At 44.9% G+C, this 24,215-nt stretch overlaps 1 protein-coding gene across 1 annotated transcript; it reads right to left on the reverse strand.

Annotated features, from left to right (window-relative positions):
* Window positions 1–658: 658 nt before the first annotated feature.
* Window positions 659–13,728, reverse strand: CYSLTR2 (cysteinyl leukotriene receptor 2). The gene is made up of 2 exons (XM_063334217.1): window positions 13,270–13,728; window positions 659–3,873 (listed from the first exon to the last, which is right to left on the reverse strand). The coding sequence occupies exon 2, from the start codon at window positions 3,845–3,847 to the stop codon at window positions 2,915–2,917; it is 933 nt and encodes a 310-aa protein (XP_063190287.1). The 5' UTR covers window positions 3,848–3,873; window positions 13,270–13,728; the 3' UTR covers window positions 659–2,914.
* Between the last annotated feature and the right edge of the window lie 10,487 nt (window positions 13,729–24,215).

Here is a 24,215-nt window from a genome sequence, read left to right on the forward strand (position 1 = left end):
TCCTTCAAACCCAAAAGTTTACTGTTGCTTTAACTTTCCATGCACACAGCTATTCTTAGATTTTGTCTCCTGGAAAATTGAGGAAACATATCAAAATACTTTTTAAGTGGTAGGTGGTCCCCTGAGGTACCTAGAGGCATTGCTAGTAATTTAACTGTCAGGAGCTTCATTTTTCAGAATACGTAGGGTGTCTTTTTTTTATTATATTTTTTACTATGATAATTCCACAGCGAAGAACCTTGTCCTTCAGCTCCGTGAGAAGAAACACGCAAGACTACCAAATGGAGAAATGGCAGTAAATGGGAACGTGACATGCTATGCAAGTGTTGTTAAAGCTGCATGTATGGATCCCTGACAGGGATGGTCTTGAATCCTTTTGCAAGTAAATCATAATTAAAAAAAAATCTGTTATTTTATCTGCACCCCAGATTTTGGCTGATGATCCCCACTATTTTGCTGGTGAAGCGAAGGCGGCAGTAGAGTGCTCTCCCACCTCCAAAGACATTTCTGTCTCATGAAATGACGGCCCACTTACAGAAACTCAATATCTGTTTCTTGGTCTTTCTCCCCCTGCGCTCTGAGGAGATTCCTTGTTAGCTGTGCAATCAATAAAAAACATATCTTCAGCAACTAGTAAATCTAGTTTATTAAAACACAGGTTTGACAGTTAATTCAATTGCTAACAAAGTTATAGCACGGTCAATAAAAAATAAAAAAAAGTGACCTCTTAAGTGAGATACATATATTATCAAGATGCAAAATTACCTGGTAATAGGGTGCATTTGAATGGATACAGACAAAAACATGTTAGTGAGATTAGAGTGTGGCAAATTTTTTCCCATTCCCTTGTAGCATTTAAGGTGTACGGTATCTCGTCAGAGGCTCCAAGATTGTCACTTGTCCATGCTGAGGTCTATTCCTGAAAGGGAAATACTGTGGAAAAAGAGTATGCCCCCTTTGTTCCAATTATTTGTCCACTATCCCTCTGCACAGGCTAGCATCTCGATCCCATTCCATTGCGAACCAGTGCTAACATTCCCTTTTCCTTCAATAACATGGGACCAAGCACTGCAGGAGTTCACGTGGCATCCTTAGGTCAGCTCTCAGGTATGCCGCTGAGTTACTGAAATAAGGATTTGGAGCATGAACTTTAGCGAAGACTTATGATAAAACTCTGTGCTTGTGTCAAAGGCAGCATAAAGTGACTGAAATAGAAAGGCTCTGCAATTGAACATAACCCCTAGATAGCCAAGAAAAAAGTGACTTTCCCAGTGATTTACCAAGTACGTTTCCACCTGACCAGCAATGATTTGTTTTCTGCATATTTCAGACAGAGCTGAAAATAGCTAGCTGCAGTTATTTTTGTTTGGGAGCAATAACGTTCAATTTATAGAGTGCTTTCTCCAAAAAAAGTTCAGAGCATTGAGGAAGCATCTCACTGACAGAAACCTTCCTTTGGGGTGGATTTCACAGGGAGGGAAGGCTTTCAGCATTTTTGCTTGTTTTCATGCGAGACGGGCTGTTTTCCTGCAAAACATGACAAAACTTCTTGTCTTCTTTTAATTCAAAAATGAGGTAATTAAAAACTAAATCTCAATGTGGTCAAACTGAATTTGGAGCCTGTTTTCACTTAACTGCAAGAGGTCTGATTTCTAGGAAATATATTTTGGAAAATATTCAGGGACTTAAAAATGTAGGCAGCCATTTGGTGAGGTTTTCCAAAGAACACATAGGTGTAGCTCCCCGTTGCTTTCTAAAACAGCCCTCCTCCTCCTCTGCTGCCCGTCTTTCCTCCTGTTCCTGGCTTAGTGCTTCCCCGCGTTTGATGGCAGGGAGTTCAAAACAACTGGAAGTTAATCCTATGAAAAAAAGGGACCAGTTTCCTCCTCGGAGCAGGCAGGAGGTGAGGGATTAGGGATGCCTTTGGCAGCAGGTTGCTGTCAGACTGGTTTACCTGCGCCGAGGAAACAGCTCCCGAGCTCCCCATTTGGAGAAAATAATTTTAAAAGTTTGTCTTTTGATCCCTGCATGGGAACTGAGCTGCCTAACCTTGGCTTTCAGAACTGAGCGTAAAAACAAGTGCTGCAATGACCTCGAAGGAGTCGGCGCGCACGCAAAGAGCTGCAGGATGCTACGTGGTCCCGCATCCTGCCCTCGCTGCCAGCAGTCATCTTACTCATAGCCCTCCATGCCGACGCCGCTTACTTGAAATCATTATCTCATTTGACAATCAGTGAAACGTTAAGCAAAAATACCTCAGTGGCTGCCTCAGAGTGGAAAATTTAGAAATGTTGTTAATGTCTTCTGAGCAGCCTGAGCCGGTGCCGGGTCCTGTTTGGCTCTCTGTCCGCTTTGTAAGTCAGCCTCAGCAGAAAGTATCAGTGATGCTTTACATTTCTGTTACGTGCAGACCTTTGGCCAGTGTTTGCAAAGGGAGCTGACGGGGTGCTATGAAGCTGTTGGGTATCACAGCGTCTGAACCACACGCCTCTGCACACACAGGGAAATGGGGCACAGAGAGGTTCAGCCACAGACAGTGAGGTGGTCAGGGGAGCAGTTTCCCTTCAAGCCGCTCGTTGAGTATTGTGAAGTGAAATAAATGGACTCTAATAGCAAGGTAGATCCCTTTCAATCCCTTGTCCTGGGGAGGATGAACACTAGTGGTATATCTACACTGCTAAATAGAAGAGGACCAAAGACGGCACCCAGGCACCTGATCTCTGATCATCCTGCCTCAGTTTTGGCCATCCCCAACAACCTCTTTCCAAGACACTTTTGCTCTAGAGATTCCTGGCACTGAGCGGCATGGCTGCAGGCTGGCTTAGACCACACAGCCTCTGCCGTTGAACAGTAGGAACCCAGTCTAGATGTCCCGTTGCCACCATATATATATCATTTTGCAGTTCTGCCTCAGCTACCTGCGGTACAAACTTCTGATTCTGGCTTTGAAATTTTCAGCAGCGAAGTAATAGAGGACGGGATCGAGGCAGCTGTTCATGGCAGCAAGGCAGAGAGTGACCACCAGCGCCTTGTGCACGGGCAGGTTGGCCTGGCTGCAGCTGCTGTGCATCAGGTGGACAGTTCGCAGTACGTGATACGGCAGGAAACAGAGGAGGAAGAGGATGAGAGTGATGATGATGGTTGACAGCGCCTTCTTGTGACAGACCGCCTTCTTGTGCTGCGGAGTCCTGGACTTGAGCAACGCTTTGATTGCAAAGACGTAGCAGACAATAATTGTGCAAAACGGCAGAATGAAGCCCACGACGAGGACAAAGCTGTTCATCATCAGGAGCCTGTGCGCGTTGGAGGGGTCGAGATCCAAGCACTTGTCTGTGTCTCTGTACCCAGCGATATCCTTGCATAACAGAGGGCTGGAGGCTGCCAGCACGAAGACCCATATGGCCGCGCATATTATCTTGGCATACCTCATGTTGGTTACTTTCCAGCTCCTGAATGGGTAGACGATGGCTATGAAACGAACCACGCTGAGCACGGTGAGAAAATAAATGCTGCAGTACATGTTCACGTACAAGGTGTAAGTCATGATCCTGCAGACGATATCACCAAAAACCCAATGTGACCCCAGCAGGAAATAGGTGGCCCGAAAGGGCAAAGTGCTCACAAACATGAGATCCGAAACAGCCAAGTTCTGCATGTAAATGTTTACTGAGGTCTTCCTCTGCGAAGGCTGGAAGAAAACATAAATGGAGAGGCCATTTCCAACAGCACCCAGGAAGAAGACAGAGAGATACACAATGGGATAAATGGCTTGCTTGAAGCTGTCAATCGAACATTTGAAGGAGCTGTTAGTGAAGTTGGCACCTGGCGCCATCTCGGAAATGTTCATAGTCTGGAGCCAGGCTCTCCGTCTTTCTGCCAAAGTAAAAAGAAGTGGTTTGAGTGCTGAGTTGCAGGCCGGGCAGGGAGTTCAGCAATTGGAGACTATTTTGCTGAGGGCAGAAATTGCAAGATGCAGAGGGCAGCGGAAAGTAAAGATTCGTTAATGAGTAATTGCTTGTGATGTCCCAGTAGATACACATCACATCTCAAGGCATAAAGCCCCAAATAATCTCTAAACAGTTTCTGTATTACAGCAGCTGATTGTTGTCTCCATCTATGAAAGTGATGCCTTTTAAAGATGAGTGCTATGTGTACGTTTTAATGGTAATTCTCTGATCTTCGCTGTGCAAAACAAGTCAACTTACTGTCAGCCGTTTTGTAGCAGGGAAGTTTTGAGCCCCAGTTACCTACCATGGGAACATCAAAACCTGATCACAAAAGAAATCACTCTCCACTGGTAAGTCTGCATTTCAAATTAGGATGAAAAGCCAAAAGAAATGAGTTTGCCGACTGGAACTGGTGAAATTTTTCTGGTACATTGGCTACTGTTGGCAGCATGTCACTGAACTTTCCCGAGCAATACCAGAGTTATATTGATATACCTCAGAACCTACAAATTAAGGATGTTTTGACCTTAAACACTGCATAAATACTGTGCTAATTATGCATAATTCCTTTTTTGACTCCTTCCTCCTTACACTGTATTTCTCCTTCCCTTTAAGTTTCTGATGGCTTTCTGTCTCTTTTTCTTGGGCCTTTGCTTCATTTACCACTTTCTCAAGTTTTTTTGTGCTCAACTGCTCTGCATCAGGCAGTCGTCTACACGCACTGCAGCTTCCAGGGCAGCCCACGTTTGCAGCCCTAATGGAAATGGCCCATGAGAAAATGGGCTGTGTTCACAGAGAGTGACATTTTTCCTCCTATGAGGCTATAATTCAATCAAATCAAAACCACTCATCACTAAAACACTCTAAATAATATTTTTTTTCTCATTAGTTTCTATTTCCTTGCTGAACTCCTGATTTCTTCTCTCAGCTGACCTGCAGCTAGTAGCATTTTGAAAGGAAGGTTTCAGTATTGTTGCTTGTCTAATAGTGGCAAGCAATTCCCTCTCTGCCAACATATTCTAGAGATGGAGCATGGAAGATTCTAGCCTAAACCCCAGAACTACATGGCATTTCTAGATGCACAAAAAAGAAGCTTTTAATTTGCCCCAGTGAGAATAATAATGAGTCGACGGTATGTGACTACATCTTATCTCTTATTCTGGACCTCACTGGCTTCATGATTTGCAAATAATTCACTCACACAGGTGCCATCTCCCTAGGAGGAAATGTAGGCTCTAGATTTGGGTGCTCTGGACTTGCAGTTACCCAGTGCAGTATTCCCAGTGTGCTGTAAACGTGAACTAATTTGCAAACCCAAGCCACGGTGTGGGAGCCTGAGCTATGTTCACAGCAGCCCATGGTATCTTCAGGGCGGTGTCTCAGAGTCCATCTGGATCCCTTAATATAGCAACAAGATGTGCCCCAGCAGTTGCCTTTTATTCAGCCCCACGGTGACAGGGAGCGTGGGAAGCGTGACTCCCAGGCTGTGTTCCCAAGGAGCAGGATTTTCCCCCCCCTGCTGAGACATGGGAGCGTGGTGGCTTGGGGAAGGGGGACATTTGCTCACATTGATGTCATACCCATCTGTGCAGTGCCTGAAATTATCGCTGTAAAAAATAAAGAGAATACTACCTATTGAGCTTAGGAGCACTGCAGACTGGCAGTGGGCAAACTCAAGGTTCAGCAAAGCCCCAGACTCAGTAAAAGCGTGTTCCTATAGGAAATCTCCTCCTTGTTTGAGATCCTCTTCCCTAGTGGAGGGGAGAGACAAGGTATACTTCCTAACATTAAGTCTTTTGCAATCTGAGGAGGCTTTGGTTTTCTGTACAAAGCGACTGTCTGACATGTAAGTTTTCTGCATGGGATCAAGAACCAGCTTTTCTCCGGATTGAAGCTGATCTCCCCATTTTGCAGAGAAACATGGCAGCCTAAGGTACTGCAAAGAGAAGAGCGCTTTTGGCTGTGTTTTGCTATGGCCCAATCATCCTTGCCTTTAGAAACCATAAACCACAAGAAAATACCGATGCCTGTTGAAGCATTCCTTCCACCAAACACTCCTCTGTGAAACCTGTGCGTTAGAGGAGTCAAACGAGGACAAAGAACTTGGAGCCTGGGCAAATTGAAAGCCCTGCTGAGCACCATAAGTGATGGTTTGTGGCCCTACGTTATCTGCTGAAGGACAGGATTGGGGCAATGGAAATTCAGTTGATGAGAACCCTTGGGTCCCTGAACCCTAGGGAGAACACTACGAGCACAGAGGCTGAGGCACTTTGCTCAGGCTCTTCACATGAGGTTATCAAGCTAATAACTGCCACTAAAGCTATTTTGTCCTCCACATTTCTCCTGACAGCTAGAGACCTTTAGGAAACTAGATGTGCACGTGTAATTGAGAAAACTCAGCATCCATGGGCCTGGCAAGAAAGCCAATGCTCAGACTCCTCTCCAAATTATCCGAACAAAATGATCAAGCTGTAATGGGATGTCTAAGAGAAAAAGGCTGGAGACCAGCCACCCGAAAGCTGTTAACCACCATAGTGCCTGCCCTCAGTTGAGGCAGGAACAACCTGTGCGATTGTCATAGGTAGATGCTCCTATTAGTTGTGTTTTAACACACGGATGGATGTAGAAAGGAAGGTGCAGTGAAATATATATTTCACACAGGACTATCTCAAGCAACCACCGAGAAGGAGAGAATTTTACCTCTCCTTGAAGCCAAGAGCTGTTTGTTAGCCAGCTAAAGTGAGAAAATGGCTTACAGACAAACAGAAAGAATGGCATATCTAAGGACAGGCAATAAACTTTGTTTTCAGCAAGAGTGTCCAGACAGTCTCCTGGATCAAAAACAGGTTGGGTTTTGGGTGAGAGACTGGACCTATAGGGTCCCACAAAAGACTTCAGAAGGGAGATTGGCAGTAAGATCCAATAGCCCTCTGAGGAAAAAGAGGAGAGAAAGGGACAATCTGAAATGGGAATCTCTCCTAAGTGGTACTGCAAGACTTCTCTGATGGAAACTCAGGAGATTTTTTTCTATGTATGAGTTTCCTTGATGGAAGCTATCGAGTAGAAGCAGCTGACACATGCCCTGAGGCTCTGACAACCACACTGGCAGGAGAGAGAGAGCACATCAGCTGAGCAAGAAAAAAGGAGGCTTTTCTGAAATAACTGCTGCATAAGTAGATTAGACATAGAGTTTTGGTGGGGTTTTTTCTTTTCTTTACCTTTGTGAAATCTTTCAGAAACATTTACAGCTTAATTAGTATGGATTTTATGAATAAATACTTACCTTTTATTACAAATTACATATATTATAAATTACGTATATGTGTTATGAATAGATATTTTACCTTTTATCTTAGCCTGGCTTGAGTGTGATTTAAGGGAAGGGGATAACAGAAAGACATTCCTTGCCTAAGGTGAATCTAATACCCTCAAGAAATGAATGGATGCGCAATCCAGGGGGGGAACTGATAGAGCAAAAGTAAGAGAAGATTTGTTTAATTGGAGGAGATACTAAACTAATAAAAGTGCCCTAAAACTACCAGATTTTAAACTCAGGCTGCAGGTAGTGGTCTAGCAGCAAAGTGGGGGCTACCCCACAAACTGCCCAGCATGTGACGTGTATGGCGGCCACCTGCCTGGGGCAGATTTTGTGCATGTGTGTGCACAGCAAGGGGCTGGGGACAGGGAGGGACGAGGCTGGCTCTCTTGAGGCAAGAGTGGCTCAGCAGGAGCAGGACAGAAGCAGGTCCACCGAGGAAGCAGACCTGATGAGAAGTCTGTGCAGATTGCTTGGGGATGCAGGAGAGGAGCCGGTGGTGGCTGTGGTCATTGGGTCACCAGTGTGGTTATTGTGGGCATTAGGGAGGAAGGTGGGATCTTTGGGGCTCAGCTACAGGGCAAGAGAGAAGGTCAGGTCGGACCAAGTGCTTCAGTGCATGGATGAGGCAGCAGAGAGGAGAAATCTAGGTATGTAAGGAACTGAGGGATCTTTTGGGATAAAGGCAAGCGATACAGAAATGAGAGACTGCACCATACCCAGAGTGGATCCAGGCTGCCAGCACTGCAGACTGAAAGGTTTGCAGAGGAGTATTCAATTAGAAGCAACAGGGGAGCTGACAGGCACAGGAGGGCAAGAGGGCTGGATTGACAAGAACTGCAAGGACAGTGGACTCACATCAAGTGCACCTCTGACAAGGCCAGGAGGTAAATAAATCCCAACTGCAATAACTAGGGAAGGCAAATCCAACTGCCTGCAAATCCAATCGGCTGGCACGTGCCATCTTGAGTGAGTGATCAAAAGCAAATCTTACAGCAAATTCTGCACTGATGCTCAAAGCCAAAAATGAGACAGAGGAGCTGGAAGGCTTGGCATGAGACAGCAACCCTGGTGCAAGGGGAACCTGAGAGACCTGCGGGAGAGAGGATAATCAATGGGAGCCTGTGTTGCCATGCTACCAGCTTTATGGTAATGATAGTGTAGGATGCACAGGTGGAGGAGTGGCGCTGTGCATGAAGGACTATATAACTTGTAACAACATAAAAATACTATGGCTAAAGAAAAGGACTACAGAGTCCTTCTAGGCAGACATCCCACACACTAATAATAAAAATATAGCACTAGGAATGCACTAACAAACTCCTCATCATGACGATGACAGTCATCAGAAAATGTTAAGTGTGGGTAGGAAGCTGAAAGCAGGTAGCAGTAGCAGGAGATTTTGGGTGCTGTTATAAAGACGCGATGCTGCAGCAGATATAATGCCCATATGCAACAAATGCCTGATTCCTAGAATAATTTGTCCTGCAAACAAATCCACAACACAAGATGCTATTCTGCATTTGATCTTTAGTGCTGCGCAGGTCCTAGTTCAAGCAGGTTCTGGTGGATGGAACCCTGTACTGGCCATCACAGTAGAGCTAGGTTCAGCAGTGTTGTGGGACAGAGAAACAATCCCAGAAGGAAGAAGCCTACATAATTTCGGGGCTGTTTAGAAAAAAAAAAAAAGAAAATTCAACAAAACCTGTGTTAGAAGTCTACATTCCAAAAGAAACAGACATTTTAATAAATATTGAGCCCCGTGTCTATCAGTAGAACAGTTGACAAGACTATTATAGGAAAAAGATCACCATTTAGAAAGCAGAAGGCTTGTCCAAATGGGGAGAACAGGAAAGCCTGTATCATGGCAGATCAAATATGGAGAGGAAACTAACAGTGTTAAGAAAAAAAAAACATGAAAAGCACCTAGTAAAGGATGCTCAGGCCGATTGTGAGTTTTGTAAACCCACTGAAAGACGACAGACTGCTAGGGAATTGGTAGGGCTGCTAGATGGCAAACGATGTCTTAGGGACATAGGCCATAGGAGAGAAACTCAGTGAATTCACTCTTCCCCACCAAAGATGTTGGGGTATTTTCATTTACGGATGGCCTCACTCAAAGACTTGTGGTCAATGCCTCGATGACCAAGTGGAAACCAGTGATGAGTGACGTTCCTCAGGGGTCAGTACTGGGACCAGTGCTGTTAAACATCTTTGTTGGTGACATGGACAGTGGGATTGAGTGCACCCTCAGCAAGTTTGCCAATGACACCAAGTTGTGTGGCGCAGTCAACACACTGGAGGGAAGGGATGCCATCCAGAGGGGCCTGAGCAGGCTTGAGAGGTGGGCCCGTGCGAACCCCATGAAGTTCAACCAGCCCTAATGCAAGGTCCTGCACCTGGGTCATGGCAATCCCAAGCACAAATACAGGCTGGGCATAGAATAGCTTGAGAGCAGGCCTAAGGAGAAGGACTTCGGGGTGTTGGTTGATGAGAAGGTCAACATGAGCAGGCAATGTGCGCTTGCAGCCCAGAAAGCCAGCCGCGTCCTGGGCTGCATCAAAAGAATCATGGCCAGCAGGTCAAGGGAGGTGATTCTGTACCTCTCTCTACTCTGCTCTGGTGAGATCCCACCTGGAGTATTGTGTCCAGCTCTGGAGTCCTCAGCACAGGAAGGACATGGACCTGTTGGAATGGGTCTAGAGGAGGTCCATGAAGATGATCAGAGGGCTGGAGCACCTCTCCTACGAAAAAATGCTAAGAAAGTTGGGGTTGTTCAGCCTGGAGAAAAGAAGGCTTCACGGAAAAGAGCAGCCTTATAACCTGAAGGGAGTCTACAGGAGAGATGGGGAGGGCCTCTATGAGAGTGTGGAGTGATAGGACGAGGAGTAACAGTTTTAAACTGTTAAAGGAAGAGAGATTTAGATTAGATATCAGGAAGAAATTCTTTACTGTGGGGGTGGTGAGGCACTGGAACAGGTTGCCCAGAGAAGCTGTGGATGCCCCATCCCTGGAAATGTTCAAGGCCAGGCTGGATGGGGCTTTGAGCCCTGGTCTAGTGGGAGGTGTCCCTGCCCAAGGCAGGGGATTGGAACTAGATGATCTTTAAGGTCCCTTCCAACTCTAACCATTCTATGCTATGATTCTATGATTCATGCCTGATGCAGCAAACAGATCATAGGAGCCAGCTCCACTCAACGGATGTGTGCAGGAAATATTAAACCGACCAGATAAGTGAGAGGCTGATAAGTGATCAGGACCAGATGGCATTCATATAAGTATCCAGAAGGATCTCAAACGTGAGACTACCAGCCAAGGCACGTAACCCACTATTACAATCAGGTGCTGTGCCAGGGGACTGGCACATCACCAGCACAATTCTCATCTACAAGGAAGGCTTGAGAGGTCAGCTCGAGGGCAATGAGTCAGTCATCTTGGTGCTGGGAGCTACTGACTGCTGAGACCAATTTACACCTCTGGTACATTGTGGAGGGTCTGTAATGAAGAACGAAGGTGCTGCGCTTGTTGAAACACCGTGCCGCTGAGAAAGAGTCTTCTGAAAAGGGACATCCTGCCCCACTCACCCGCTGAAGGGCTGTGAGGATGTTGGATGAAGGGGGCCCAGTGGTCATTTTATATGTACACATTTATACAGTTGCATTTGTCAAAGCCATTAACAAAGCTCTGCACCAAGGGTTTCTGAAGGAACAAAGTTGCCAGAGAGCTGGAAGGCATGTTCTTTTGTGGTCTGAAAGCAGGCTGAAGGGTAAGAAACAAAGTGTGGCACTTAATGAGTCAGCAATGGGGTCCTCTGGTGTTTGGTACTCAGACCAGATTATTCAATACCTTTATCAATAACCTGGAGAAGACAGTTATCCAAGTTGTCATGCTGAAAGGGTGGCAGATGAGCGTTAGTGTATTTTAATGTAAGGTGATGCATGATGGGAAAAATAATCTAAACCATGCCTACATGATATGAACTTGAAAATGGCTGTTAAGTTCAGGAAAGGGCAATTGGCATTGGCGTCATTGACCATTTACTGAAATCATTTCTGCATTAGCTGCAGCAGCAGAAGCAACCAAAAATGTCAGCAACATGACGGGCATCATCAAGAAGGTTATGGAGAACAAACGTTGTATGAAACCTCCGTGCATCTCCATGGTGAGCAGTTCTGGGCTCTACATCCAAAAAAGAGGTTATGAAACTAGAGAAGGTGCAGAGAGGGGCAATTGAAATGATCAAGGAGACACAGCGAGGACTAAAAAGCCTGGGAGTCCTTGGTATGGATAGCAGGAGACTGAAGAAAGATGTGGTCAAGGTTTACAGAGTCAGGAAGGTGGTGGATAGTGTGGATGCACACTGTTATTCATAGGGTCCCGCAGTACTAGGACGTGGGGTGCTCAGCAGAATTGTTGGGAGTCTGTTTTCAAACAGATAAGAGAGGGCGCCCCTCTAAGCAGCGAGGAGCGGGCAGCGCTGGGAGCTTGTTGCCACTGCAGGCAGTGAGGGCAGGCAGCATCAGCAGGCTCAAAACAGGATGGGACAAAGGCAAGGACAATAAACGGGAAACAAAAGACCGGGTAGGGATGCACCGCCCAGTGCCTATGGACAGCAGTCAGGAAGCTGTGGAAATGCAAGGGGAAAACACTCTGAAAGGTGATCAGGCAGGTTATCAGGCTCTCATGTTGTCTCTAACCAGCCTCTCCTACTGCTACTATCAGAGATTGAATACCAGGCTAGATGGACAGCCAGCACATTTCTTACAGTCACAATTTGCTCCTGATTCCTGGCAGTGTAACAACCACAGCTGACTTGACTGCATTACCCCAGACTCTTGCTGGTGAAGTGAGACCGATTCCTGTAGTGACATTAATACAGAGCTTCCATCCTTTATGTCAAAAAGCTGCTACTGGGAAAGCGGGAACAGTCAGCAGCCCTGGGCTACCCCCAGTTCTAGTGGAGGGCTAAACCAAGAGCAGGAGATCAAGCCATCCAGCATCCCAGCAGAGAGTGGGACCAATTTCTATGCCATGCCTGGACAGAAGGACATGCTCCTTTTGGAGAGGTGTGGTGGAGGGGTGCTGCTGCTAAAGGGGTGAATATGAAACCTCTACTGTCTCTAAAGGCGTAAACACGAAGCTCTCAATTTCCAAAGTGCTGATCTCAGATTTGTTGCTCTGAAACACTCTGTTCACTATCACATGAGGACCTATCAAGGAACCTGTTTTTAAGAACATGTCCGCATATACAAATCAAAATAGGGAAATCAGGCTGTTCATTCAAAATGCAGCTCTCTCCTATGTTAATCGATCAATATATAGATCCTCTTACAGGCCAAGGAAAAGAGACGCTCTCTGCATTTATCACAATAACCCTTTGTCTGAAGAGGACCCCAGACACCACAGTCTCATGTTCATTACCCAAATAAGAAGGCAGTTATGATATCGCTGCCATGTAGGAGATTACTTGCATTTGCCACTGCACTTCTGAGAAAAACAGAAACTCTCAAGTTTTTTTAAAGTTCCCATTGGCTTTTTTTCTAGTACTCAGTTTGTGTTTCAGGAGCAGCGTTACTGAGAGTAAATGTAACAGAATGTAATATTTAGAATTAATACTGAATTCATCAAAGCATGGCATTTTATTAACCTTCCTACATGCACAATAATTAAAAAAAATGAAGTCTGACATTTAACAACTTTTATTTTAAATGTTTGCCATAAACCAAATGTATATTTTTTTATCTAGCTAAAAAACTAGACTCAGTCAAACCCACAACTTCATTGTTATCTTCCATCTGGAAAACATTCTTAGTTACATAAATCCACCTTTTTTCTGCCAAAAAAAATTCTCAAAACTGGCTTTGTCACAGAGAAGTTTAGTCAACGATCACAGCTTCTGGCAAATAAAAAGCTTACTGCAAGTAACAAGAAGTATAAGTGGGTTGTATTTTATTTCTTGCAACTATTTTTATCTAAATCAGAAAAAGCAAACAAATCTCATCTTACCTCAGCTCGTGTGCCTGCTGGTGTGTTCAGTATTTCCTTCTTCTTCTTGCTGTTGCTCACAACTTTCAGTTTTGTTTGTTAGTAGAAATGAAAAACAGAAAAACTTGATGGAAAACCCAAGTGCTATTTATGCAGAAGCCACAGAAAAGCACTGAGTAGTAGGAAAGGGAGGTAAGTCCTGATTAAAAGACCTTACATCTTCTTAAAAGAGAAATGTTCTCAGCTCAAGGAGTGGTGCTAGCAATCACATGGCAATCTTTCATAATTTTCACCCAATGAAAGAGGCTCTGCAGCTACGTGGTATGCTGGGAAGCTTTCTGGATTTTTGTATTTGGGTCCACGCTCCTACATATGTTCTTTCAATAATCGGAGTTGCTCAAAATATTAGAGATCTCTGTATAAGCTTCACATGGATTGTTAGAGATGTAGTTCTTGGAATTATGGAGAGGGCACGCGCTGGGGTTATTTCCCAGGCTTTTCATGCAGAAATCACAGGAAGACAAAACTGTAAGCAAGCTGCTGAGAACTGATGTAAGCAAGCTGCTGAGAACTGATGTGTAACCTCATTCAGCTCACAGTCCAAGGCTGAGTTTACAGAGCTGAGGGACTAATTTTCCTTGAATTTTGATAAGAATGGAACACACAGCTCTGCTAGGCCATGAGCAAGTGGCTGCAATGAATTCTTCACTGCCCCTTAACGTTTTAGCACTTCTCGGTGGAGCAACGCTGACTGCACAGGCAGGTATCTACACGTACTATAGGTATAAGAGCTTGGCTATTCCTCTTCTGTGCTGTCAGCACATGCAGGCAGACCAGATGCACCCAAGTGCTCTCTGGCTGCTGTGTCGTATTTCATATCGGCAGCTGGTTAGAAGACCACACAGGGCTGCTTATCACAGCTGAGAGGACGGGGAGTCTCCCAAAAAACCTTCTCACCACCCACATTTATAGTTGTCTCTGCCCCAAAGTGCTTTGGATAATCGTGTTTGTAGTCTCTCCTCCGTTGGCCACCTGTGCCTGATTCTCACTTATCGCAAGGGCTCTTCACTCTGATTGTAGTCCTGGACTTGAAATAGTCCTCTGGGCGTGCTCCCCATGCAGGGTCACGCTGGCAGCGTGCAGTGGCTGTGAAGGCTGATGTCGCCAGAGATCACAAATGCCTATGACCAGGGAGGAGGCATGTACAGCAGCAAGCAGCTCCGTGGGGCTTTTTTTTAGCATGAGGCTGAAAAAGGGCATGGAAAACCAGCTTAGCTAGTAACTCGTCTAACACTTCCAGTCTCCGGGGTGAGCACAAAATCCATGAGTGGTGTTTTTGAACATTTATCAGCATTCACATTGACAGTGCAAAGTAAGCTTAAAAAGCTCCCCGATAGAGATCCACGCCAAGTGAATTTTCAAGGAGCAGTGTGATGGGGAATTAGGACCCTTCTGAGACCACTCCACTGGTGCCTAACTCAGACATTGCCAACTCTTGTGGCACCTAAGGCCGTGGGTAGGTGTCTTTTTCCAGCTCTGGTTGCTCTGGCTGCTTCGGTTACCATCCCAACAGTTTCCCTGTCTGCCTGCAGAGCAGCTCTTGTGTGTGTCCCTAACCCCGTTCGGTCACTGAGGCATTGTAGACACCTGAAAGAGGAGGTCTCTGCTCACCCAGTCTACGCAGACTGAAGCAGCGTAGAAATGACCCCATGGGCAGCTTCGTGGGCGGATGAGCCCTTTGGGAGGAAGCCATAACGTGCAGCAAAGAGCAGCACGGGGTGCGACCGCTTCAGCCAGTGCGACCACAGCCAGAGGACAGCTATGGCCTCATCATTCGCTCAGGAGATGCCCCCGTAACTGGGACTGCATCTTATCTGCAACTGGCAGAGACTAATTTAGGCATTGCAGTAACAGCCTGATGACATCTCCATCACATGGCACGTGGAGATAATCACTCTGGGACTGATAGGCAGGCTGTTCTCAGATACACAAGGTCAGAGACCAAAACATGCAGAAAAGTTAGACATCGATCACATTTTATTTTCCTGAATGTGTTTTGAGAACATCTCTTTCACCATATGATAGGGTTATCTTCATTGCCTGGGTAATTTCCCACATTCACTTTCTCAAACACCCCACTTGCTGGAGATTACTGTTTCCTCCATTTTATAAAGAAATTCTGTATTTTGCTTTTAGCCTGGTTTTGAATAAGTGGGGTTGGCTGCCAACTCACCCGGCACCTGACGAGCTAGATCCGGAGTGACTGCTTGGGATTTTTTAGAAACAGTCGCTGGATGACTCAGCTTCCGAGGGGAGTTTATTACATTTCTTACTAATAAAAACTTCAGTAATTCTGAAGAAGGCATCTCAGAATATCAAGAAGGATCAAAGACTTTCATCACAAGATGCTGTGCACATACCACACATTCAGCAGTTAATGGCCTACATTGTTTCTGAATATTTAGTCCCATAAAATGCACAGAAGTCCAGGACGTGGCAGAGTGCAAACCACCCCTCTGGGCTGCAGCTACTCTCCGTCCTGCCTCCGTTTCTGTTCCCCTTTGTATTTCTGTCTCCAAGACAGCTCAGTTTCAAGATGGAAAAGCCAGAGGGGTGACTCATCCTTTTTCTTCCCCTTCCTCACAAACCCACCTCCCTTCCAGCCCTGCGCAGGAGCATTGCCTGCAGAGGAGGTCTCCAGCCCATGATGGAGAGCAAAGCCACTGCTGCAGGCTCTGAATCTTCGTTGCATGAAGAAGCTGAACTTCAGGCCTGAAATAAGCACTCCAGCCCAGGTAGAAGCAAAAATTTAGACTCTCCTTTCCCCGTTCAGCATTTTCTAATAGGCTAGTTGAAGTGTTCTCGTGGGCTGAGCGCTACCTGGTGGGAGCACCGGTTGAGGATCCTGTCTCCTACACTGCCTGTATAGGGCACCTTGGACATCCCAAACACATATCATGCTGTCACCTGCTCCACAGGGCCAGGCCTCCGTCCACAGCTGTACGATGTCACCCTAAAGTTAGGTGGGCTTCTGCCTGAGGACGGTCCATTTTCTGGTGCATCCCTCTGTTGTTGCAGTGTCACCAGGCGGTTTGTCATCCACTTCGCACCATAGCAGAGGGGGCCAAAAGCTGCCTGAAACCAACCCAGGTCTTCATGCAGGAGCGCAACCCAACAGACTTGTGGAAGCTCATCAGATCATGGGGCATGGATACGTTTTCACACCAGCTCAGGTAGCTCGGCAGCCCCACGGCCATGGGGACTGTGCATGGAAACATGGCAACCCACATGAAGGAATCAGCATATTTTTCCAGTTGCTCAGTCAATGTTTTGCTGTTTGCAGGCACGAACTTCCAGTGGCAGAGTTTCACTTTTTTCACGCCAAGAGATTTTTGGTAAAAATGGATCTGTCAAACAAACAGAAGGGATTACCTCCACCGAAGATTTTAGCGCTGCATGTCTTCAACACAGCAGCTTAGCCTACTAACACGTATCTATTTCCAGTGACTGAAATTATAAAGCCTACATTCATTTTCTGTGCAACCCAGAAAAAAACAGCATCCAATGCTAGTAGCTCATCTGCTGTCAGCCGTAAGGCTGGATAGAGGGGAAGATGAAAGTGACGGCTGCATGAAGAAGGGAGAAGAAGCAGTGGCAATTTTAAGAGGAATTATTCAGAAAGAAAAAGCACAGAAGGTTTTCAAGCTGTTTCTTTTGCAACATTAATAATAACATCTTTTTTAATTGCCTGTGGTCCTTTCTTAATTGTTTGCTGTTCCTTATTAATATACTGCTGAGGGCAGAGGAACGTTAATATATAGCTGGAATGGGAAAAGACATCTAATGTTGTCTTTATGTAAGATAAACTGTTCTTTTTTAAGTACTAAAACTGGAAATGGTTTTTGCCAGCCTGTCCAAAGGTGGCTGTGAGCCTTGGGAAGAATTGATTGTCTCCAGAAGCCGTGGAGCCGATAGCAGCTGGGAGCATTAGTGCTCTTCCTGGAGAATAATCGATCCAATCCTCAACTCTGAAAAGACTGGACTGGAGCAGGACAAAACACCCAACACTTTCTAAGGTCTTCATCTAAAGCCCATTGAAGTTGTTGGAAAGAATTGTGCCTCAGAAATTCTGACTGGAACAAAAACTCCTTTTATTTTTAAAAATGCTAAAAGCATTTCAGATCTAACAGGTGCAAGGTTGTCAGCATGCCAGGTATATTCTATCTTCTCTACTTCTGCAGTCATTTCTCTGCCTACTAACCACCATGACGCTGAAGTGACTTTCTGCTTGCGTTACGCATTTTGAATAATTGCAGAGTCCGCAATTGCAGCCTCTACTCTTTCTGGTTTGTGTGTTAGACATTACAGGATCGCAAACTAATGGGATGATGAAAGTGAAGAATTTGAAGGATTTGGCAACGAGTCTAGTTGTGTCTATCTTAAGATTTGGTCTCCTAAAGACGTGTCATTTGTGTATGTTGGCACATGAATGCAATTCTGCAGTTCCCTACGCACTCAGCTCTGTGTTTTGGTCTGTGTTTACCCCATATTAAATGCTCTGTGAACCCTCTGTTCTGCTGAACTCTCCCTTCATACAAATATAGACACCCGAAGCAAAACAAACTTCCTTTTGAAGCAAAACAGGCTTCCTTTCTTCTCTTTTTGCTGACTCTTTTACAATAACCCTGTCCCAAAAGCTGGGTAAAGCCCAATAATAACATTCTAAAATCAGACTGACCAGATGTAGGTGCTTGGCATCTTGGCTAAACACCCCTGTAAGATACAACCTGGAAGTCCTTCAACATAAACTCCAACTACCACCAAATCCACTTTCATATCAAGATAGTCGTCGTTTATTGCTCGCAAAAACATTATCACAGACAACGTTGTGCTTCACTGCAGCTCCATCCCCTAACCCCAGCGTCGTCAGGCAATTCTCCTTCTTTACCGTAATCCCTTTGCCTTCTTATCCAGTGCATTTCCAGTGCTATTTCGTGCTCTCTCTGTATGGGGGGGGGAAGGGTTGCGTATGTCCGTACACAACAGATATAAGTGCAGCTGCATGTATGCATTTGTATGCATGCACTCAAAGAAGTGTACTCAGATGCAAGCACCTGCAGAGAACCCATTTGTGTGCATCTCTATTTGTAATATAAATGCATATGTACATACACATGTTTGATAAAGATGTTGAACTCGAGTGTCAAGGCTAAATTGTATTGTCCGGAATTTAGGGAACCATGGGAATAAGCGTGGGACAAAAGTCCCCCACTCTTCTCATCCAAGGCTGATGGCTTTCATCTGCCGGAGGTCCCTCTCCCCAGTGCACGTGGGAGGTTCTTCCTCCAGGCACTGGCTGCAGCTGACACAAAAAATAAGTTCACATTTTTGTCCTTGGTCTGGATTTTAATGATGTTTTTTCAGATAAAACTCAGGTGGGGTTAGATCTCAGTGGCTGCGTTTTCTACTTTACTGGCTTTGGGAAATGATTTCGGGTATTGTGTGCTGGTTTATACTTTTTAAACTGTGTTTTAAAATGCCATATGAAGATAGTCTATATATGGTATTTTGAAGAAGATAATAACATGACCTTATGTCCCAGGTTTTTACTCAGAATTTTAGGAAAATATCTAAGTGTCTATAATGGGTCATAAATACATTGTGAAAAATGTCCATTTATATATGACACTTCCAGCCTTGAAAATTGCTGGGATTACATGTTCCTTTTGCAATTAGTTTGCAACCAGTATCCCTCCAGATAAAAATGTGAATTAATTTAAGCTCATCTTTGTCACAGACTACACGCTTTTGTGACATGACTTAGTGAAATCCTCTTTACTGGCATAGACTGAAAACAAGACTGTCTGAGCGGGGCTGGACACGGTGGCCACAAGGTGGGCAGAGGGAGGGGGAAGTTCTGCAGCGGGGGGTTCCTCCACCGTTACCGGATGGGGATGGTTCGGTGCTAAGGGGAGACTGTCACCTACACATCCCAACCTGCCACGCACTGGGAAGCTGCTGGGCTGGGCTGGTTAATGCAATCATTATCCTTTACCTGAGATGTTTTAGTCTGAACTCTGGGTTTCTTTGCAGAAGATAAAAGAAGCCCAGGGTGTGCTGCCACTCTACACGTGCCTGAGTACATAGTCCAGGGGAACCTCAGCACCCATCTTTGTGGTTGATTGTCACCAGATGACCTTGTTCACCAGCACAACAAGTGCTTGGGACCAGTCTGGAAAGGTCTGAGCAGCCTGACATGAGCTGGCTACGCAACCAGGTCACTGTCAGTCAAGCTTGCCTGGGGTTTTACAGCAAGACCAGGAGATAACTCACTCCATCTTGATTAAACTGCCTCGTGTTTTGGTTTCAGAGACCTCAGTGCAGTGAGGACAGGCTGGGCAGAGGCTAACTGGTCTTTTGCTGCAGGAAGAAAATAAAGGGAAATACATGATTTAATTCAGTTTTGTTTGGCAGACATGTTTCTTCCTCTTTGTTGTTGTTGCTACAAGACCAAAGCTGTAATTCTCTTGAAATCTGGCGCATGCCACAATGGTTTTAGTTTTATGTAACGTTCCCAATACCCAGCGACTGAGCACTTTAGAAGAGAATAAACAAAATGAAGTAAGCTGTTTGTTCAGCATGTTCCAACACCCGTCCATCTGCCTCCCTTTGTACTCGCAGCCCCTCAGCCACAACTTTTCTTATCTGCTACTGTCAAAAATATGACTCATTTTTCACATAATAGACTGAGGGAAAAGTAGAGAAGTTTTTACACATAATAAAGCTTTCTCTTGCCCAGGATCTCCTGCATCAGCTCTTATTTTACTTCTCATTAAAAAGAATGACACAATGAAAATGTACTTTTCCTAGCCCTAGTTAGCTGCAGTAGGACTCACTGCCTGTGCCACAATTAGCTCTGCTTGACTCTTCACAGAACCAGGCAACTGAAGCTTTGGTATAGCTAATTTTAGGACAAGGAATTTGTCAAACTCCAAGGCCACGAGAGGACTAAGTGTTAGTACAGTTTATACAATTAGTGAATTTGGTGAATGGAAGGAAGTCTCCTCCCCTCTACCCAGGCATCTTACAAGCTCAGCTAACCTGCTTTCATGGCTGCAAAGCAGAAGCCATTCCAAAGCGGGGACACTGGCCAAAATGTCTGCCCATGTGGCTCAGTCAGGTTTTGAATCTGTGTTATAAAAACCATAAAAACCATATCCCCAAGCAGATGAAGTGGTTCCCATGGGAAGGGTCTGTGTAGTCTGCTGTATTGGTGACATCTTCAGTAACCATCTCTTTCCCATGGCCTCGTGCTGCACTCTGCTAGCATCAAGGCTGATACTGGTCTCCCAGGTTAAGACTACGTTTTCCTAGCACATTTCTCCCTGCTCTTGCTTTACACATGCCAGACTGGTTTTACAGCGCCTCGCCTGGCTGATAGACAGAAGACACAGCAGGCTGTCGAGAGATTTCCAATTCAGATGAAATCTCACAGCTTTTTTCATGCAAATCATAGAATCACAGAATGGTTTAGGTTGGAAGGGATCTTAAAGATCATCTAGTTCCAACCCCCCTGCCATGGGCAGGGACACACCTTACACTAGACCAGGTTGCTCAAAGCCCCATCCAGCCTGGCCTTGAACGCTTCCAGGGATGGGGCATCCACAGCTTCTCTAGGAAACCCGTTCCAGCATTTCACCACCCTCACAGTAAAGAATTTCTTCCTAATATTGAATCTAAATCTCCCCTCTTTCAGTTTAAAACCGTTACCCCTGGTCCTATCACTACACTCCCTGATAAAGAGTCCCTCTCCACCTTTCCTGTAGGCCCCCTTTAAGTACTGGAAGGCCGCTATAAGGTCCCCCTGGAGCCTCCTCTTTTCCAGGTTGAACAACCCCAACTCTCTCAGCCTGTCTTTATGGGAGAGGTGCTCCAGCCCTCGGATCATCTTTGTAGCCCTCCATTGGACCCGTTCCAACAGGTCCATGACTTTCTTGTGCTGAGGAGTCCAAAGTTGCACGCAGGTGACCCCACCCAGGTGGGGTCTCACCAGAGCAGAGTAGAGGGACAGAATCACCTCCCTCGATCTGCTGTCCACGCTTCTTTTGATGCACCCCAGGATATGGCTGGCTTTCCCACAATGAGGCCCTCACACACATCAGACGAGCATTACTGCTGCAGGAATCTCTCATGTGTTAGACCCATTTCCCTACAATGAGAACATCACTTGCAAAGCAGATGAGGGGAGAGATCCAGCAAACCCTGAGGTCCCCTCCCAAGTCTGCTGGAACCCCGGACCCACGCGTGTGTGGCATCGTGTTGTGGTGAGGAAGGCTCTTATCAGCAAACTGATCTTTTGCATCTCTCAGTGCTGAGAAATGTAATTTTTCTGATTGCTACAATCACCAGTACCCATCCATGAGACAGGAGCGGGACTGCAGCCCGCCACATCTGATGGAGATGCTCATAAACTTTGCCAAGTTATTTAGTGATGCTTAAATTATTACAGAAAGTCACAGGTTTATGTAAAGAGAAGACAAATAAAATTAATATGCTTTAAAATCAAGGCAGTTATTTAGCTTTTAGATCTTAACATGACTTGATAGAACTACAAGACGCAGTCTCTAAAAATCTTCACTCCATGGAAAGCTCCAAGGAACACCACCTTTAATATGTGTTTTGCACTTCATTTGCTCTATTCTACACTTTAATTTCCTGGGCACCTCTTAAGTGCATTCAGTAGGATAGTAAGTGTAATTCCTATGAGCTAGCTAAATTACTTCTAGCAAATTTGTATCAGCACTTATATTGTATTAGCATCATTACGGTTTAATTTAAACCTTTCATTTCACCACTAATCAAAGGCAATTCTAGCAAATAACCTGAATGTTCTAATTTAACAATCGTAACCTGTCTAACTTTCTGTTTTAATAATCAAGCATGGTCACTGTAATTTCTGTAGGTAATAGAGTAGTTTCTAAGTATCAGTATAGCAGCACCGTTCCCTTTTGTCAAGCAAACTTCCTAGGTCTAAGTATCCTCTGCTTGCACCTCTGCAAACCTTAAATACTTCTGTAGGGTCCGCAGCATTATGTACAATATCCTCCAGATACAGCCCTAGAAAACTCCGCTTCCTTTTGACAGGCAGCCCTGAAAACATCTGCTAGTGTAAGCAAATTGTCTGTGGGAACCGCATACTCCCACTTTAGGGATGTTTTCTGTTTTTCATTTTTTCAGCTCCCTAGTGCACAGATCCATCACCTGTACTGCTAAAGCATATTAGAACTGGAATTGCGAGACTAAAGTGCTAAAATTAGCCAAAAGCTGAAAGCACAATTTCACTGTGTCAAGAGTTTACAAACGAGCGACAGAGGCTCTTTTCTGTTTGATATGGCAAATTGCAGTAAAGCTAACACAATATTTTAAAATTAAAGCTCCCTTTGCTTCAGCATAAGAATTCTTAGACACAGTAGAATTCACATCCATAAAGATACCACCCAAATTATGTTCGACTGTTTCTTGCAATACGATACACAATGTTTGCAGGCCATAGCCATAGAAACAAAAATACTTTGCTTCCCTTTATGCAACTATTCAATGGAAGAAAAAAAAAATTGAACTAGTGATGAAGAGCTGGCCAATATGTATGAACACACTGTTGAGTGACTGTCAGGTCACGCTTGTGATCACCAGCAACATGAGACACCATACCCAGAAAGCAGTGACTGCCTTGGTAATGCACAATGGTAGCCTTATTTAAATTATACAGAATAATAAGCTCTACAATAAGAATTAGACTTGCATCTCAGTCACTCGTGCGTGCCTGGGAAAAAGCTCTTTCTGGTCTCAGAGATGAAAATATAAGAGCTGATATATCCAACACACTGCTGTCAGTTCGCTGGGTTTTTTTTAGAAAAAAAAAAGCTTTATCCTGAAGCCCACATTTTGGAAGATCAAATCTAGAGATGTACACACACGTTCTTCAAATCACTGCAAGAGAAGATCAGATGCCAAGAAAGGCCACACAAAATCAGTCAAAATGCTCACTTTGCCTGGCACCCTGCCTGTGACAGGGACCAATCAAAGGCACCTGTGGAGCAGTTCAATAAAAACTCAAGTATGTAGTGATGCTTTCCGACTCTTTCAGCTGTCAACAATTCTTGCTTAAGGATTTGCTGCAGAAGAACTGCCTGGAGATTTAATAATCCTTGATGGGTTTTTCTTCAATGAATTTGCCCATGTCAACCTTTGGCAATCCAACATCTTGCACAGAGGAGTTCCTTTGCAGAAGTACGTAGCATGGAAAATATTTGCTGCAGAATTAGATCATGTACATTAGACATATGTACATTACAATGTACATTACAACTACCTGCATGAAAATCATAGAATCATAGAATCATAGAATGTGTTGGGTTGGAAGAGACTTTTAAATGTCATCTAGTCCAACCCCCCTGCAGTAAGCAGGGACATGTTAAACTAGATCAGGACTAGATCATGTCCTTTCATCTTTTTTGAACCTGCTGCCTGCTAGGTTTCTTTGATACTCCTTACTTCTTGTACTGAAAAAGGGCATAAAATAGTTGTTTCTTCCTACATATGAAGAAAATGTTGGCTGATTCAGAATGAGGATATACCTAGAATCATAGAATAGAATCACAGAATCGTCTAGGTTGGAAGGGACCTTCAAGATCATCGAGTCCAACCATTAACGTAACATTGCCAAATACACCACTAAACTATGTCTCTAAGCACTACATCTACCAGTCTTTTGAATACCTCCAGGGATGGTGATTCCACCACTTCCCGGGGCAGCCTGTTCCAATGCGTCACAACCCTTTCAGTGTAAAAATTTTTCCTAATATCCATCCTAAACTTCCCCTGGTGCAACTTGAAGCTGTTTCATCTTGTCCTATCACTTGTTACTTGGGAGAAGAGACCGACCCCCACCTCTCTACAACCTCCTT

Source organism: Chroicocephalus ridibundus, chromosome 1 (genome assembly GCF_963924245.1).
Source record: "Chroicocephalus ridibundus chromosome 1, bChrRid1.1, whole genome shotgun sequence".
Lineage (NCBI taxonomy): Eukaryota > Metazoa > Chordata > Aves > Charadriiformes > Laridae > Chroicocephalus > Chroicocephalus ridibundus.

Coding starts and splice junctions, on each gene's coding strand:
- CYSLTR2 (XM_063334217.1), bottom strand. CDS start 3,847: ATGAACATTTCCGAGATGGCGCCAGGTGCCAACTTCACTAACAGCTCC.